A 20,002-nucleotide genomic window follows, 5' to 3' on the forward strand; every position below is an offset into this window, starting at 1 on the left:
AATAGAGTTTCACATATATGCAATGAAAACTCATCTTTGTTTCAGTCAGTTCCAGGTATTGCTGTGTTATTTGCTATGTCTCCTTAAGACTCTAAGGAATGGGAATGCAGTTATGTGATAAGAGTCATAGTTTCAGGATGCAGAGATACAAAAAGAACAGGAATGAGGCCTGGTGGAATGAGCCACTAACCTTGCTGCTCAAGATTGTGGGGCAGGTGGATCACAAGCTGAAGACCTGCCTGGGATGTAGACAGATTCAAAGCAACCTGAAAAACATAGTGAGAGCTTATTCTCAAGATAACCCCCCCCCCCCGCAAAAAAAGGAAATATGCCGGGCAGTGGTGGCGCACACCTTTAATTCCAGCACTTGGGAGGCAGAGGCAGGTGGATCACTGTGAGTTTGAGGACAGCCTGGTGTACAGAGGGAGTCCAGGACAGCCAGGGTTAAACAGAGAAACCCTGTCCCAAAAAAAAAAAAAAAAAAAAAAAAAAAGCCAAAGCCTGGGACCCAATCTCGGTAGTAGAGTGCTTTACTGCATAAATAGGCCTAGGCACTATGACACTTTGAGCCAGATAATTGTCAGGAACTGTCCTCTGTATTATCCCTGGCAATTGATCTTTAGCTTCTATCTATTGCATGGCAATAATACCTTTGCTCTTCTGTTGTAACAAATGAAACTGTCTGCAGACATTGTCAAATGTCTCCTCAAGATTAAATTGTCCCCAATTGCAAACTATACTCTCATTTATTAATTATTTGTTTACTTAGGCTTTTTTGATACATGAACCTACACTGTATCCCTGGGTGGCCTAAAACTTACTATATAGTCAAGGCTGGCCTCAAACTCATACCAGGCAGTTTTTGAATGACACAATCGAAAAGCCTACAGAAATCAAAATGTAACTAACACAGCCAACTGAAGTTGCCATTGGGTTGTTTACAAGCTTTCCTTCTCCCTTCTCTTCTTTTCCTCAGTTGCCAACCCCAGTGATATACCTTAAGGACAATCTCATACCTCATCCTTCTATATGTTCAAATTATAGGTGTGTGGCACCTATGAAAAGCAAAACTCTCATGTATCTACCCCTGAAAATATTATGATCATGGATGTGGAGAGCAGTATTAAATTTTATGCTTATGAAATAAACTGTCTACTTTTCTGCACTCTCATCACTATCCCCAACAACATACACACAAAAGCAAATGAAAGTATTCTTCAGTAAACAGTCTCCAGGGAGTGTCTGAGCTGCCTTGTTTGACAAGAGATTGCACCTGGCAAAGATGAAATTGTATGTGTTCTATAGGCACTTTTTAAATGACACAATAGAAAAGCCTACAAAAATCTAAATGAGACTAGCACAGCCAACTAAAGTTGTCATTGGGTTGTTTACAAGCTTTCCTTCTCCCGTCTCTTCTTTTCCTCAGTTGCCAACCCCAGTGATATACCTCAAGAACAATCTCATACTTTAAACTGTATATTAAAGTTATCTTCTTAGGGAAACCCATATGTGAGGGGACAGTGTAACTGAAGACTGTGGACATGACTGACTGATTTGATTTCCTCTCAGTTTCATAATGAGGTTGATGATGTTGTCCATTGTAAGCATTGATGATCATTAAGGTGGATGGCCTCTGATCTCCATTAATAAGTAAGGTCTTTGAGGACAGCAGCAGATTACATCAGCCTCTTGCTTTAGAATTTGAGCTCAGGAACAGTCACACCAATGACAGGCAAGAGTTAGAATGCAGGATGGTTGTTTAAAGAGATTGTAATAGGAAATTAGGCAAAGTGTGAGCAGCCTGGGTATAGGGTGTGTGTGTGTGTGTGTGTGTGTGTGTGTGTGTGTGTGTGTGTGCGTGCATATGTGTGACTTTTTAAAAATTAGCCATGTCTTAAAGTATCTCTTATACACATGCAGGATATGCCTTCATTGAGTGAATGATAGAGTAGTTTAAAGGCTCTGCTACACTAGAAAAGAATGTTTTCTTGTGCCTAGTCTAATGTCCTAAGAAGTTAATAAGCTTTCCTTTATTTTATCTCAACTAAGAATTGATTTGCCACTTAAAAGTATCTATTGATTGAGTGACCAATATAAATCAAATTCTATTCTAGAGACTGAAAAATACTAATAAAGTAAACAAAGTTTCTGTCTCATAGAACTTATATTTGGATAAAATATGGACAGTCAAGTTATGATGAGATTGATAAAGAAGAGTAAAAGGGCCAGAGGGATGAAGGGAAGAGATTTAATTTTTTTTAAGTTTTGAAATTGTGATGGAATTAAATAATTTTCCTTCTACAATTCCTCCCATATACACTTTTGTTCTATCTAAATTCATGGCCACTTTTTCTTTAATTACTAATTTGTATTTTAAGTTAATAAATACAGACTACTTAATCGATGTAATATTACCAAAATGTAGATGTTCTCAGGCCTGACAAATTGATACTGAGTAAGCAATTTGGGGCTCTTTCCTTCGGAGGATCATTTCCCCCACCCTCAGCATTAAGAGAAGGAACGTCTAAAGTAGAAAAGTCAGATGTGAAGAGATTGAAGCAGAGTAGCAAGAGCGTGCCTGTGTTAGTTGCTATCCTATTGCTGTGAAAAGAAACCATCACTACAGTGAGTCTTATATATATATATATAAGAACGCATTTCATTGGGCCTGGCTCACAGTTTCAGAGATTTAGCTCATTATCATCATAGTGGAAAGCATGCCAGCGCACAAGCAGACATGATGCTAGAGAAGGAGCTGAAAATTCTACATCCTGATCCACAGGCATCAGGAAGTCAGCAACTGTGGAACTGGTATAGGCGTTTGAAACCTCAAAGTCTTCTAGTGACACATCTCCATCAACAAGGCCATACCTATTCTAACAAGGCCACACCTCCTTCTAAAGCTTTCCAAATAGTTCTACTGTCTGATGAATAAACATTCAAATATATGAGGCTATAGGGGCCATTCTCATTCTAACCGCCACAGTGACCTAGACAGATAGATACACTGGGGACAAAATGTCCCAGACAGCTGAAGTGGTAAAGCTAAGGGCTTCAGCATAAGAGTATGATTAGAGAGTTTGAGGACCAATTAGAAAGCAAGTGTTAGTAAAGTCAAGAAACAAGATGGAAAACTTTGTCAGTGAAGGACCAAGAGCTACACCAGATAAGACCTTAGTAACTCTGATCACACATCTTTGGAACTTGTTCTTAATACAAGAGAAAGCTTCTGATTCTTGAGTTAAAAAGTAGCATGTATCTGTGTTGTTCTTCCTTGTTGTACCATACTTATGTCATTCACTCATTCATATATAATTCAAATTCCCTAAGTCCTTGAAATATAATGATGAGGACCTGGTGACATAGCTCAGTTGGTACAGTGCTTGTCTAGAAAGCAAGAAGCACTAGGTACAATCTGCTACACAATGGTGACATATGTCTGTAATCCTGGAAGCAGGAGGAGGCAGAAGGCCCAATGTCATCCTCAGCCATGCAGTAAGCTCAAGTTTCCCTAGGAAGCACTAGATCCTGCAATGCATAAAAGCTTTTCTCAAAAATTGAATGAAAAAAGACAGGAAGGCATATGTAGGAAAGACAGAATTTTCCCCTTAGGATACTCAAATTCTAAGCAAAATAGACCTATAGGTAAACCTATAGAGGTGGTAAATTGTGAGTGCTTCAGGCATAGCATATAAATAGGAACCATTTCTGTAAGGAATTAAGGAAGGAAATAACTTGTACTAATGCACATTTTCCCTGAGGCTATATGCAAATTTGAGGTAGTGGGTATTCTTCCTAACAGAAATCTAGCAAAGAATGTTTCTAATTGTTTAGTCCTTGATTTCAATTAACAAGAGTCATGAGATGCATTCAGCAATGAGAAATTAGATTCTTTCTTCTACTTAGGCACTTTGATATGATGAATATCCCCTTCTGCAATCTTATGAGTTGTCTCCTTATAGCCCTTTTGTTCAGAAAAGGAACTTCTTATGTATGTATAATGAATATAAATATAGGTTTTAGAGAGTGCTAATGTTTTAATGAGATAGAAATAGACAAGGGATAGAATAATTGAAGGGTTAGTCAACATGAGGGCAATATGATGTGGGAAGAAAAAGTCTGCAGCATCATTTGTTGTTAGTTAAAAACAGAAGGGATTTTTTTCTCAAAATGTAAAATGAGAATTTGTCTTCTTTCTATTGCAAGAAGAGTTAACTTGAAGATGGCTATTCTATAAATGAAAGTATTGGATGGCAGTGCCATGGTAAAAAAAATGTACAAATAGGATCACATGTCAAGATAGAAAGCCACCTAAAAGGACAAGGCTTTCTCTTTTATATATATTTTTAAAAACTGCCTCAAAAGGCTGGAGACATGGATCAGTGGCTCAAAGCACTGGCTACTCTTGCAGAGGACTTGGATTTTATTCCCAGCACCCAAATGGTCACTCACAAACATCTGTAACTCCAGTTGCAAGACATCCAGTGATCACTTGGCATCTTCATGGGTAAAAAGCATGTTAGTATACAGACAAACATGCAGGCAAGATACAAATATACACTTTTAAAAAACAAACCAACTGACAACAACAACAAGAACAAAAACCTTGTTATCTTAATCGAGGCATCATTGGGCATGCCTTAAATCCAAGTACTTGGGAGGCAGAGGCAGGCAGATCTCAGTGAATTTAAGTCTAACCTGGTCTACATAGTGAATTCCAGGTCATCCAGAGCCTCATAGTAAGGCCCTGTCTCAAAATACAAAATATTGTTATATTGAAAACTAACCAGGGCCCCATGAAAATTAATTTAGCATTCATAGAGAGCAGTATAATTGACCTACCTGAACAATCCACAAGGCCCTACCTCTTAAAGTTCCCACTACCTCAGCACCACCACACTGAGGAACAAGCCTGTAACACATATGTCCTTGCAACACAAACTAAATCCAAACCATCACAGAATTTGTGTTGTAGAAGTTGACCTAATTTAGCTGTCACAGCAAAGAAACTAATTCAAAAGACGTGGTCCTGAAGGCCTTGAGTAGAAACATCAATTAAAGATGTTAGGGAGGGAGAGAAATTTTCAAATTGAATCTTCAGTTATTTATGGAACCTAGCCACAAAAATTGTAAGAACTTTGCTATCTTAATACAGAATAAGTATGGCAAGGCTTACATTTTCACTAGAACAGTACATAATTTCTGGACAGAGTACTTTTCAAGTATAAACTATCAACGCCAAATTTAAGAGAAGAAAAGAAGAAAAGGAAACTAAGTTTGCTAGTATAGAATTTAATTTAGGACTCATCACTGGACATTGAAATTAAAGTCAAGTTTGTATTTAAGTGTGTAAATATTTACCAATTTGCTGTGGATTCCTACACAATATTAAGGTCAAGTGGTAAAAGACAGTTTCTTTCCCTAAGGAAAGATAGGAAAATCAGAATATCAAAGGGAATATTTGTCTCCTTTCATCTTTTACTACTCTGAGTACTGCTTAAATGTTTTTGAAAAGTCAGAAAATGGTTAAAAATGAAGAAGGGACATTATCTCCTTGCATTGCTCACTGGGTTTATGCTTTGAAGGTTAATACTGAGAGTCTGATTCCTTTTCCTAATTACTGGAATTCCTCACAATAATGATAGGTTAGTTCTTGAGAAAAACATCCTGATAACTCACTACATTAATGGCAATATCAAAGCACAAATAAATAAACAGTGCCATATGACTGGTGTTGAGAGGACGCTCACAACATCCCTACAAAATGAAATGTGTGATTGACTCCATTCGCAGACAAGAAAACAGCCTGGGTGGCATGTTAACATGTCCAGGTTCAGACCTGTGAACAGGATGGATGACCAGGTGTAGAGAAGGTGCTTGAAGTGAGTAGTTAATGGATCTCAACAGCTTCAACACTACAGACTAGTGGGCATGATCTCCACTCATCTCCAGATGCAAATAGAGGAAGTGGCTAAGCAAAGGAAGGGACTTTGGATTCTGTTTTCATACTTATGGGTCTAGCTAACGCTTGACTGGAAATCTCTGCTTCATGCTGCAGGTTAGTGGGACTTGTCTCTGGGCTATGGATTCATTTAGATTATTTTTAAATATGTTATGGATTGAGACTCAAGTGGAAGAAGCAGAAGTCACTGCCTGGGACATGTTCTCATGGCAGACCAGCACACAAGAGAACAAATCTCTGTCCAAATCCACAGTACATCTCCTAAATCAAGGTAAAAGTAAGAACCAAGGACAAGGTATTAGCATAATACACTATTCACTAGGAAAAGACTGTGGCTAGAGTATGCGTATTTAATCCTTTTCCAATGAAATAAAAAATTCAACCCAAATTAAGACTGTCCCATTTACAGTTTACTTTAATTGCTGCCATATCCTTAGCTCTTTCTCAGTCTTCTTGCCTAGGTTCTGTGTGTGTGTGTGTGTGTGTGTGTGTATGTGTGTGTGTGTGTGTCACCTGTAGTCATTTGGTGTTTAATATCTGAGCTGCTCCCTACTGTCTCAGGTTTCCAATTTTACTTTCCTTGAAATTTCCCTGGTGCCTAATACAATACCACTAACAGAGAGCATTCAGCAAATGATGTTGACTGCCTGACGTCTTTTAAGTGCACATCTGGATAGACACTAAAGGCACCTGACAATATTGTCCTGACTTTTTAGTAATCTGACTTAACCCAGGTGGCCCAAAGATTGCAACCATTATTACCTGAAGGAAAGGCTTCTGGTAATGTCATCATCTAGATCTCTTTAAATTTATTCGGAAATACCATGAGCAGAAATTGGATACCACTCTACTTATACAGATGTGCACTCACCTATACCTTGATTTCTTTTTTACTTTCCAAAGGACCACAGTGAAGAGGAGCCTTTCTTTCATAAATCACACCAGCTGACATTAGTTATTAGCCTTGGTGGAACTCTACAGCCAGCATCACTGGATATTAGATACAGTCCTATCTCAGCATCTCAGTCACCTTGCCAAGTAGTTTAGTATGAACTCTTGGTTTCCCTGATCAAATACAAGCCTCATGCACTAAATGACTTGGCCGTCTCCTGACAAATCCCATAGTATGCTATTCTGTTCACCATGTATGATGGTCTCAGAGCTGAGTGCTATCTGCCTGACAGCTCATATAATATTTACAGGTTGTTATTCATGAGGAATTTTAGTTAGCCATAAAGATCTTCACAGCTATGGCAGACATTAGAGGTCTCATTCATCACTCTTGTGACCTTCCCCTCTGGAATGTAGCCCATCTGTCTCTGCTGTTGAAATCTTTATGGAAAATTGGCCCATCTTTGAAAGTTTAGTGAGTGATCCTAAACTTTTCATTGAATCTTTACTTTTGATATATGACATATAAAGCACTATGCTTATTTTAATTTAATGTTTTGAAAAGTGTTAAATTTAACTCACCCTTTCAGACAAGTGACAGAAAACTTACAGGAACTATATGCATCACATCAAATGAAAATAGAAGCCATAGAGAAAGCAATTGCAGGGGGAAATGATACATAGACATGCTTGCAGCTTAATAACTACATGAAAACTTAAACAGTGTATTACAGTCTTGATGATGGCTTCAGAACATTAAAATAGTAGAAATAAGTCTTTCATGTAACTGAACATCACAAAAAGGCCCTCATCTGAAAATTCAGTAAAGGCATGAGCTGAATGGGCTAGTTTGCAGAGCTGTAGAGAAGGAATAAACTGCTCTCTAATATAGTCCCACTTCGTTTAACACTTTCTTCACTTAAAATGAAACTTTCCAGATGCTCGATCAGGGCTTAGTCTAGCTACTTCCTCCTTGCATGCTCCCTTATTCAACCTTCAGTGATATGTCTCTACCTTCACCACTCTCTGATTGTCGTAGCCATGTCATACATGCTAATAGTATCAATGCCTCTTCTTTTAAAACTTCAGTCCATTGGAATCACAATTGTTCGCATACACAAGCTAGGATTTTCTTGTGTTTAACTCTATCTAATTCAAGTATCTGTATTGTGTTTTCAGTTGCCACCAGAGTGTAGGAATATATTGCCAATATTTTCTCAGTGTTGGACCGTATACTCACACATTTATCTTTATTCTTTTTAAAGCTATTTTGTGGTAAGAAAGATAAACATGACTATGTAAATTCAATGTATACAGTGAAGTGCATTTGAGCACATCCATAAATCCTTTATCTTATCATTGCAAAAAATAAAGATAATAAACATAGTTAACCTTCAATGCTCCTTACATTCCTTTTGCTTTGTATGTGTTAAAGACATCTAAGTTGACATCCACCACCTCAAAAGTTTAAGAAGCTGTAGAAACTATTCTACATAGCACACCTCTATAGCTCATTCATCTAAGACAACTAAATCACTGTACCCACTGAACAACAACACTCCATTTCCTCCTCTCCTATGCCTTGGGTACCACCACTCTGTTTTCTTTCTGTAAGAGTTACTTATCATAGGCAAACCATCATGAACATGCCAGATTTTGCTTATGATACTGTGTATTGTCACATACCTTATACAAGTAGAATAGTACAGTATTTGGCCTTTCATTTGGGGACATATTTTCAAATTCCATCCACACTGTCATAAATGATAGATTTTCATTCTTTTATATTTGACTGTTTTATGTGGCAGAAGCCTACCATATAGGCCAGGCTGTCCTTAAACTTTTGAACTTCCTGCCTCATCCCCATAAGTGATGGAATTATAAGTGTACACTACCAAACACAGTGATTTTCTTCTGTGCTGATTTGGTTGGTTGGTTGGTTGTCTGTTTTGGTCAACTTCATATAAGCTGAGGCCATCTGAAAAGAAGGAACATAATAAGAAAATGGCTCTATAAAATTGACCTGTATGCACATCTATGGGGAAAATGTTCTTGATTTATGACTTTTGTGAGAGGGCTCAGTACACCATGAGCAGTACCATATCCTGGTCCTAGGTTGTACAGGAAAGAAGCTGAACAAACCATAAGCAGCAAGCCAATAAGCAACATTCTTCCATGACCTACCATTTCTTTGGTCCCTTCCTTGAGTTCTCACCCTGACTTCCTTTCAGAGTGGAGTGTGACCTGAGAGCTGTAAGGTAAAAGAAATCTTTTCAACCTCAAGTCGCCATTGACCATGGTATTTCATTATGGCAAGATAACGCAAACTAAGATACCTCCTTTTTAAAAGTTAAATAATATTCCATAATATGGCAATGTGTTATGTACATATAAATCTCTTTTACAGCCTCTCTTAAAGAACCTAAGGATTTTTATAGCTTCAACCATTATTCTAATATTTATAATCATCTCCCACTGGAGTTTGGATGGAAAGATCCATCTTATAAAAATTTTAACATGTCATTCATCAGAAACTTTTGTCCTAGGTTATTTTTCAGCCAATGAACCCCATCTTTAATTACCTAGTAACTAATTCTTAAAATCATCTGTAATTTTTCACTCCTTGTAGGAACCACTTATGAACTACCACTCCACTCTACACTTCTAACTTTGGTCTGAGTATATGATGCCAACGAAAACAATAATCTGATTTTCTAATTATGATGAATATTTTATCACAAAAGAGTCTTCAAAAACTGACTATGTCCTTCTATTTTGCACTTATATGAGGTATTTCACAATATTTAACCTTACAGATGTAAAAAATAGAATTTGGGTAGCCACAGTATGTGGCTAGGAGGAAATTAAAAGATATGCTTCAATGGCAACAAAATTTCTGTAACTTTAGTTGAATTGATATAGGGATATTCTGTACAAGAGTGTCTATAGCTGCAACTGCAGTGTTATGTTTCATACAATGTATTCTGCATAAAATATCGGCTAATGTCTTTATCATTAATGCTGATGAAAGATCTGTTGAACAGATACAACTTCTTTAAAAAGTCAGAGATGTAAAAAGAGAAGCCATAAGCTCAGGAATCTGGATAAGATTCAAAAATACATTATTCTCTGTCATACACTATATTGCATATGACACATTGAGAATATTTAGCAAAGGCTAGGAGATAGCTCAGTGGTTAAAAGCATCAGCTACTCTTCTAGAGGATCAGGGTCCCATTTCCCAGCAATAATACAGCACCTCACAATCATATAATTCCAGTTGCAGAGTCTCCAGTGTGCTTTTCTGGCCTCTATGAATACCAGTCAGGTATGTGGTACACACATATCTACATATCCACACACATGTGCACACACAGAGAGAGAGAGAGAGAGACAGAGACAGAGACAGACAGACAGAGAGAGAGAGGTGCATTCATACACACACATGATTAAAGTTATTTTTAAAGAATAGTTAGCAGTGGAGGCAAGATATGAAGACACATAATTTTCAATTGTGGCAGGAAGATTGGTTCTATAATTATCATTTGGATAAAATCTTATAGACATGAGATCACAAGCATTATTTGTAAAATGATTAACATTTTGCAAAGTATGTCATATTGTCTAGCATTTTTCCTGGCATGTTATAAAAGGAGATACAACTTTCCATTTTATATATTCCAAAGGAAAAAGATTCACAAGGATCAAATCTAGTTTTTCAGATATTCTACCCTGTAAATTACACGTGACCTCAAAACTTAACATTGGACATTGGAATATAAAGTTAATATTCTAAGTTCCTTTCTCCATTCAAGGAGTTTATAATATTTCAGAAGAAAAGGGACATGTGAGAAACACATCCTCAAATTATCCACTATACCAAATGTCATATCTAATATACCTTGAGATTCAGACCAACACATAGTATTAACCTACAAAAATTTCTCTTTCCATATGAATCAATAAAGAAATACTTCTGAAGGCCGGTGTATCATTTATATAATATGCCTCAACATTGTTTGTCCTAGTTAGGGTTAGCATTGTGATGAAACACCATTACCACAAGGAACTCAGGAAGGAAAGGGTTTATTGGGCTTATGCTTCCACATCCCTGTTCATCCTTGTCAGAACACAACCTCAAACAAGGCAGGAACCTGGGGACAGGAGCTGTTGCAGAGGCCATGGTAGAGAGCTGCTTACTGGCTTTCTCCTCCTGGCTTGTTCTACCAGCTTTTTTTTTTTAATAGAACACAGAACCACTATCCTATGAATAGCACCTCCCACAATGGGCTGGGCCCTTCCCCATCAAATAACTAATTTTAAAAATTCCCTATAGGTTTGCCTACAGCCTGATCTTATGGAGGGATTTTCTCAATTGAGGCTTCCTCCTCTCCAACGACTTTAGTTTATGTCATTGTCATGAAATTAGCCAGTGCAATGTTCATTGCTTTTAGTTAAATAAATATATTTCTGGAAATTTTGTTAAGAAAATTAACAAAAATGTATGTAGAGGTTTATCTTAAAATGCTCATTGTGGCCTTACATTTTAAAACTAAAAACAATCTACATATTCTTAGAGAGGAATCTCTAATGTAGTATTATTCCTCAGCCATTACATTCATACTATAAGCTAGATATGGTACTGCAAGTCTCTAGTCTTGGGAGGTTCAGACAGGAGGATTAGTGTAAATTTGAGGCCAGCCAGAGCTACATAGCAAGAATGTAACTCAAAACCAAAAACAAACAAAATATCCATTTTAACCTAGTAAACCTACCATTAAGCATTCCCTTTATATAAATGTAAATCCATTCTTATACAAAAACATGCACATACATGTTGGTACAAGATTTGTTTCTGTTTGCCAAAAACTGAAAATAATCTAAATGTCAGATTCAACAGTTAAATGATATATCCATTATCCATACATAATTAAATATTATGTAACATTTAAAAGGAACAATTGTTGATACATATAGAGAAACAGATGAACCTCAAATGCAAAGTGACAGGAACAGAGACTGCTAGAAAGAATTTTGCTTCAGCTCAAGGCATTTGACTTCGTTTAAATATCTGCAATACTAGATGAAGTTTTTTGGTTGGTTGGTTTTGCAGGGAGGAGATGTAATATACTCGCCTTTTTATTTATTTGTTTGGTTGGTTGGTTGGTTGGTTGTATGTTTTTGGGTTTTTCAGTTTTTTGAGACAGGGTTTCTTTGTGTATCCTTGGCTGGGGTTGCAAATGCAGGAATAGAGAGTGTTGGGCTCATGTAAGAAGGACTTTGGGAAAGAGGTAAGATGAAGCAGTGAAGAAAAAAAAAATCCTTGGATGCCAAGGTAAAAAAATAATATTAGAAAATATATTTAATTGAGGAAAGCAGGGACCTCTAATGAGCATTGAGGTGAAAAACAAAGAGGAAAATAACTGAGACTCCTGCCAAATATAAAAGGAAAGCTGAATGAGTGGGATGGACAAACCATTATGTATAGCACAAGACATTTTAAGCTTTTTGTTAACCCCCTGAGTCCAATTTGTGTTGCCCATAGACTCATGGATATAGGATTTTCAGTGGAGCATGACAGACCTACTGAGGAGCCAAACTCTTAACAAATATTTATTCTCCCTCTTGCATCCTCCATCAGCTGTCTTTAGCTCCTCAGTTAGGGCTGAGAGTTTGTGAGCTCCTCCTCTCAATGCTGAAATGTTGACTGACTTGATCTTGTACAAGTCTTGTGCAGGCAATCACAGCTGTTGTGAACTCTTGAGTGGCAATTCTGTCATTTCCAGAAGACACCCTTTGCTCTGATCTTGCTGGACTTCTACCACTAACAACCTTTTGTCTCCATCTTCCTCCATGATCCCTGAGCCTTAAAGGGAAGGAGTTTTATATAAGTGTCCCTTTTAGTGGTAAGCACTATGCAAACACTTGTTCTATGAACTTTGGCCCTTATAACTCTCAAATTTAACCACTATATAATGCACCAAAAAGCTTCTCTGGTGAGGATAAGAGCAGCACTAATAGGTGTAGAAATACAAATTTAGAAGGCAGTCTGATATTAAGTCCACCTAGCAAAATGATAGTACTAGCTTTACTTCTAGAGCCTGTGATCTTCCCAGATATATTAGTTACATTTCTATCTCTGTGATAAAATCATTCCCAAGCCAACTTACAAAAAGATAAAAAAAAGCTTTTGATTTGGTTTAGAACTCCATGATAGCAGAGTGAAGGCATGGTGGCAGGAACAGCTGAGAATTCACATCTCAAACCACAGGCAGGAGGTAAAAAAAACCAGGTACAGGGCATGTGACTTTTGAAACCTCAAAGCCCACCCCCAGTGATACATATGCTCCAACAGAACCATACCTCTTAGTCCTTCCCAAACAGTTCTACAAATTAAAGATGCAATTATTCAAACATATGAATCTATAGGGAGAATTCTCATTCAAACTACCACAGCAAACATGGATTCTTGGCCAGTTTTATAGTACCAGGCATGGGTTTCTTCTCATAGAGTAGACCTTAAATGCAATCATAAAGTGATTGGCTACTTTTATAACATTCACGTTATTATTATACTTGAGGGCATATTTTGCACCTTAAATAGCATGCAGTCCAGAGTACTGAAAAGTCACAGTGAATTTGCTTTCTCTTTCCTGAATCATTTATTTGAATTCATCCTTGAAAAGCATTGCAAAATTATGGCATTTTACTTATTTAGGAAAGTATTTTTAAGTATGTTATTTTATGTATCCCTCATAGATTTATCATCTGAAAATGGATATAATACCTACCCAAAAGTTTGCTGAATGTCCAATGAACACTTTCAGTCATGTTTCAAGCATATAAGACATTCAATAACTCAAATTGCTCCTCTGTATCCACTGCCTCTATATCAAGCATCCTCTGTGTGACTACATTTCTCCAAAGAACAAAATTAGTTTCTAATGAATGAGATAATGCCACACATACCTACAATGCATAAGAAGACGTATATCGTATATGTGGTATGTCATATTAAAATTTCATGGACTCTAGAGTAATTAGAAAAATAAAAATCGAGGGAGTATTGTGGGAAGAGAGCGGACAGTGGTTAATAAACATTATTCATTCCATATGTAGGCATTCCAAGTGTACCCATAAAAGCACTGCTAGCATTTGCATACTACTAAAAAGCCAAATCCCAGTGGCTCCCTGATTGGTCCTGAAGTCTTTCTCCTTACGTTTTTATTTACCGTTTATTTGTTTTTGGTGGCACTGGGAAGTGAGCCCAGCACATTGCATGTACTAGACAAGTGTCCTGCCACTGAGTTATATCCCTGTCTCCTTAGTGTCTTTTTTTACTTAGAAGTTGAATTTTCTATTTTATCTCCAAGGAAAGCCCTCTTTTTATGTTTTCTCTTATTTTCCCCACTGTGTTTTGTTTTTGTTTTGACTCAACCATGTTATCTCAAATTGCAAGTAAAGTCAAAAGGTGAATGATTACATTTGAGTTGGAATTCAAGAGAGTGCTCTTTTGGCATGGTTTATAACATTAGCATTCTTTTTAATTTTCTGGTTAGACCCCTCTGTCAATTAAAATATGGCTTAACACTGGGGTACATCTCTTGGCACACTGTATGCGTTCATCATGCATCAAAAGATGGTTGAAATCCTCTAAATAATGTGGCCCATGTTTGTCATTTTCAAACCACCTCGGGCACAGTATTGAATCATGGCACCTCAAAGGAGGAAAACATTTGAAGGTAGAATTGCTATTCTTTCTTGTTCTTCATAACATGCTGTATCTGTAACACAGAAATTCAGAGGTTGGCTTTGAAATGAATACATTCATGTGTAGTTTACTATTTAAATTCAGTAAACAATGCCCCATGGTGCTGGTGCCGTATGATAATGAATGATTTTTCCACTGGAGACTGTGAATTACAAAGCCTCATTGGGATTACACATAGTAGTTATAGGAACATCTGTAAAATAAAATGGAAAAGTACAGCCTGGTGTCATATAAAAACTATTTGCCAATAAATCTGTTTCTGATGGGCTACTAAAAATGGACACATCAGGCATAAAATATGTGTGTGTCTATTATGCCAGGCAGCTTTGCAAATGATGACAGGCTTCCACTGGTGCGCTGAGATAAGAAACAGCTGTTGTTGGCATCAGCACTACTGCCAGAAATGAAATAATAATTCTGGGGGTACACATACGAGAGTTACCCCATATTTGATTGGGATTTGAATAGATGTGAGGCCAGAATCATCTGGTAGCTCTGAATTGAAATTGCTGGCATCCCTTTAACATTCTCTTCAAAGGAGTACCCAATCCATTCCTGGAGAACCATCCTGGAGAACTGTGTTATTTCTACAGCAAGCACTTTAGTCCAGGAGATGTGCATCTAGTGGTGATGGAGCAGAAAAGGAATATGAGGAGGCTGTTGACTTTTTCTTATGCTTAATTGCATAAAAAGCATTTTTGAGAAGGATATTTTAGGGATTCACGCGATGACTAAAAAGTGGTTGCTTGGGTGAATTTATAAACTGTGAGTTAAAGGGGAAACACATCCTTTATGGAAGGAAAAACAATTGAATCACACCATTGAAACTACTGTATAGGTATGCATGAAGACAAAAGACTTTTGTATTGCTTTGATTTTTAAGTTTTAAGGAGGAAAGATAAACAATAAAAAAAAGTGTAAGTAGGAAAGACTAACAAGTTCTTATTGGGGCTAGAAAGATGGATTAGTGGTTAAGAGCACAGATCTGAGTTCAATTTCTAGCACCCACGTGTTAGCTTACAACAGTCTGTAATTCCAGTTGCAGGAGATGCCCACCTCCAGTGCTCATGGGATCAAGCATACACATGGTGCATAGACATGTATATAAGCAAACCACCCAGACACATATAACTTTTAAAACTATTTTAAAGTTTTTATTTAACTGGAATATAGATTTCTTATATCTTTTTTAAACTTTGCCAATTATTTAATAACCATATTCTAATAATTCCTCTGGCACATACATGTTTTTTTCCTCTTAATGTTGAACAATGTAAAGTGAATCATAGACATTTTAGATAGTTATGGCTTTTAGCTCTGCTGAGTACCATGGATTCTTTTGCAGATCACACAGTTGAAAGTTTCTTCCTTTCGGCTTTTTGATACCGTCTTGCTAAGTAATCCAAGCTGGCCCCTGGCTCCAGCTCTTTGGGTGCAACAAGTCACTTAGACAAGCTTCAGAGCCTAAAACTTTTTTCAACATACTTTCCTCTAAGAGATGCTTAAGAATAGTCTATAAAAACAAATGTATTCTTCTGTTACAGGAAGACATACCCTGTCCTCAGAAAAAAAAAAAAAAAAAAGATTTTCCAACCCATGATAACTAGGAAAAGCAATGAGAGAAACCATGAATTCCTGGCCCTCGGAGACTTTTAAGAAAGGAATAGACTTTCTTCTCTAAGTCTCACAACCATCAAGGGTGAAGCCACTAAATGCTCTCTGGAGTTCTATTCTTCCTTATATACACACGCCACAATTCTCAAGAGGAGACATCCCTAAGCAGCCAGGAGGTTGGAGAACTGCCTCTGTGTTATGCTTCTTGCCTGAGCAGGCTTGGATTGGTAGAATCCCATAACATCAGATTTGATCAGGCAGGTTGGGGGATTTAAGCCATGTTTTTAAGTGAAATATAATTTGCAGTGCAAATTAATCAGTGTCAAAGAGCTGTATCCTAAAGAAGAAGGGAAAAGGGCAAGAAGAAGGTTGGCAGAGAATGGCAAAGGCAAGGTGGAAAGGCAAGATGGAGAACCAAAGTAAAAAGAAAGGAAAATAACATGAGAGAGAGAGAGAGAGAGAGAGAGAGAGAGAGAGAGAGAGAGAGAGAGAGAGAGAGAGAAGTATGGAAGACTAGGGACTATTTCAAAGCAGCAGCTAAATGTCTTTTTCTCTCTATTAAAGATTTTTATCTGCCAAAAGGATAAAAGCATAATTACCTGCTAAATACAAATCCATTTCCTATATCACTTAAATGGCACATCTCTAAGGGACAAAGACTGGTTAAAGGTTGGGTAATGCAATCCCTCTATTACTCTATATAAAACAAAGAAGCTGAAGTTTCATTACCTTTAAATTGTCTGGCATGGGGGAAGTTAAATTTTATTAGAAGCTGTTCTTTCATATTACACAGTATAGTCAAAGATATATTAGATTTGACGTTTTCTTACATCTCAATACATTGTGAAGTGAATTTACTGTGAGACTAATTTAGAAAGGGAATTTTCAGTGAAGGAAATAATAGCATCAGCTGTGCATCCAATTATTAGTGGGATGAAGATTTAGAAAAAACACATCTATAAAATTTCTAGATGTGAATAAGAATTCTTACATTTCTATTTCAGATGGTGTTCCATGTTCTGTTTTGGTTTTTTCTCCCTCTCTACTGAACATTTAGCCCAGGATGTATGTTTCTTGAAATTAACATAGTCTTGAAAATTTATTCAGGAGGAAATTTGCACTGTCGAGGAGATGTTACAGTGCCTTTTCAACAGGATTATTTTATCTTCAGGAAAGGAAAAATTGCACATAAGCAATACAAAAAAAGATACTTTTAGTGGATCCACTTTAGTAAAGAAAGAGAAACCCTACAATTAAGCATTAAAAAATAGTTGGGAAGATGGTAATGATTGCACACACCTGTAACCTAGCTACTGGGGAAGCTAAAGAAGTGGAAAGACAAGTGCAAGGTCAGTCTGAGTACAGAGTGAGGCCTTGCCTTAACTTTTTAAAAATATTGAACAGTTTAAAGATAATTGGTTCAACCTATGTATAATAAAGTAATGAAATGAATTCTAAATGCAGATAGTACATATATATGTGACCTCATAGACTGTGCATAAAATTTTATTATCCTTTGCTATCATCAGGTGTCATTCTGATACCTTTGTTTGTCTCTTCTAATAATATGGTGAACACCTGACATTTTAAAGTATCTAATTAAGTGTGAAATTGGTAAATGAATTTGGATCCTCTTTAACCAAGGAAAAATAAATATGCCCGATTGATAAGCATAGTACCTTGGTTTCAATAACTTAGAATTCAAATATGATGTATGAAAGAGGATGTTTCACTTGATAAGCTAATAAAACCCAGTCAATCAAATAATAAAATAAGGAAAAGCAACAACAGGAGGTATTATAAGGCAAGCACTCTATGGATAAAGCTGTCTGTTTGCTCATCCTTTCTTATTTCTTGTATAGGTTTAGCAGTAGAAAGATCCTCTTAGCCCTTTGCGTTTATCTTTGTGCTTGAATGAGTTCAATTTCACTTTGATTAGACCAGAAATTTCAGAACATCAGGTTAATCCATCCTGTCTTCGTGGGTAACTGAGCAAACAGAGCAGTATCAGTGTAAAATTCTAATTCTGGAGATTAATGTTGTCTTTCCTGTTTGCCATGAATTTGACCTCCTTGCCTTTCTTTTTTATCCTTTTGCAGCTTCAGTCCAGGGTCCCTGGGAGAGAGCCATCTCACCAAACAAAGTGCCCTACTATATCAAGTAAGTCAAAAGCATTTATTGTACCTGAGCTGTATGTTCACCAATGAATTTCTTTTTAAAATTCGTTACCATCACGTGCAATATCTATTTCTTTTTATTCCTAAGGGAGCATGGAGTAAACTCATGCTGAAATTATCACTGTAAGTTTGTTGATAAAGTATGGAACCACTTTTAGGAACAGTGTTTTGTTTGTTTGCTTGTTTCTTCATTAGATTTTTTGTATATCAAAACATGGTTTCTCTGTGAAGCCTGGCTTTCTTGTAGACTTGACTATCTTTGTAGACCAGGCTGGTCTCGAACTCACAGAGATCTACCTGACTCTGCCTCCCCCAGTTCTGGGATTGCAGGCATGTGCCACCGTGCCCAGCTGGAACAGTGTATTTAGTGCACAATACATGGTGTGCTTTGGTGGGGGGGTGAACAGAATTTTTACAGTAGAACAAAATTATCCAGGAAATATCATTGATAGTGGGGTGAATATTTGACACAAAAATATTATTTATGTGGATGGTTTCTGCATTTCTTCTTCAGACAGAAGTGGAAGATTTATTGATTAATATTTGCACAAACTGTTTACATGAATTATGTGTCACATACTCTATAGGCACACAGTCCAGAATTTGTTGAGCTAGGGTGTTCATTTTCAATATGTATCTCACAGATTTAATTATCTAATAAAAGCATCAGAATGGAACTCTGGGACTATTTGTGCCAGTCAAAGGGAAAGAGTCAAAGAATAGATGTTCTATGAAACATAAATTATGATATATTGAGTTGACATGGAAGAGAGAGGAGAAATGATATTGAGTTATTATGATGTTTAACAGTCTCTCATCAATCTTGAAAGAATCTAACTTAAATATCCCTTGGAATTGGCTACTGCCAACAACAATTAGAAGTAATGGGGTTCATGAAACAAGCTTCAGTACCAACCCAAGTCTTTGAAGTTTCTCTTGACATGGGTCTTAATACAAATATTAAATGTTTTCCCAGTTATTCAGTCTGCTATCTTTTATTGAAAGTGTTTTTATTCTTCAACTATCCATCAATTCTGCATAATTCACTTCCAAAGCAATAACTGCAGTCCTAGATCTTAATTACTGCAGTTTTCAAGCAATGTGGTTTCGTGCCTATATTTTGTTAACTCAAAAGCCTGAGGATGAAGTGACTTTATAATGGCTCTCCAAAGTAAGACATATTCTTCAGGAATGTGGTTACAATTTTATTTTATTACATTTTTCCCAAATGAGATATATTTTAACTCATTTTAATCCTACCTCTCAATTTTCTTCCTTTTCAAAAGTTTTATTATTACTATATTGCAATCATTCATTTCATGACTAAATTACACATTTTAAACACCAATTTAAAATGCATGTTTTACTAAATAATACAAAGATTTAAACATGCATGTGTATTTTATAGAACTTTTTGTTCAAACTCTTTGTAGTGAATTCTTATATGAATGTCTTTGTCCGTACAGATTTCATTTCTGATTAAGATAGTTAAGACTTATTAGATGATCAGCAAAACTCTCACTTTTATCAATTTCTATTATGAGCTGAAGTAAAGGTTCTTTTTCTATTTTTGTGCATGAAGGTCTA

The 20,002-nt window shown here is 36.6% G+C and overlaps 1 protein-coding gene across 12 annotated transcripts in view; it reads left to right on the forward strand.

Moving 5' to 3' along the window:
* The window catches only part of Dmd (dystrophin), a 2,465,896-nt gene that overhangs the window by 2,225,041 nt on the left and 220,853 nt on the right, over nt 1-20,002 (forward strand). For all 12 annotated transcript variants that reach the window (XM_051140917.1, XM_051140916.1, XM_051140911.1 and 9 more), the window contains one exon: nt 18,338-18,398. In XM_051140917.1, coding sequence (XP_050996874.1) covers nt 18,338-18,398 — 61 coding nt within the window. The remainder of the gene's footprint in view (nt 1-18,337; nt 18,399-20,002) is intronic.

This window comes from Acomys russatus, chromosome X (assembly GCF_903995435.1).
Source record: "Acomys russatus chromosome X, mAcoRus1.1, whole genome shotgun sequence".
In the NCBI taxonomy this organism is placed as follows: domain Eukaryota; kingdom Metazoa; phylum Chordata; class Mammalia; order Rodentia; family Muridae; genus Acomys; species Acomys russatus.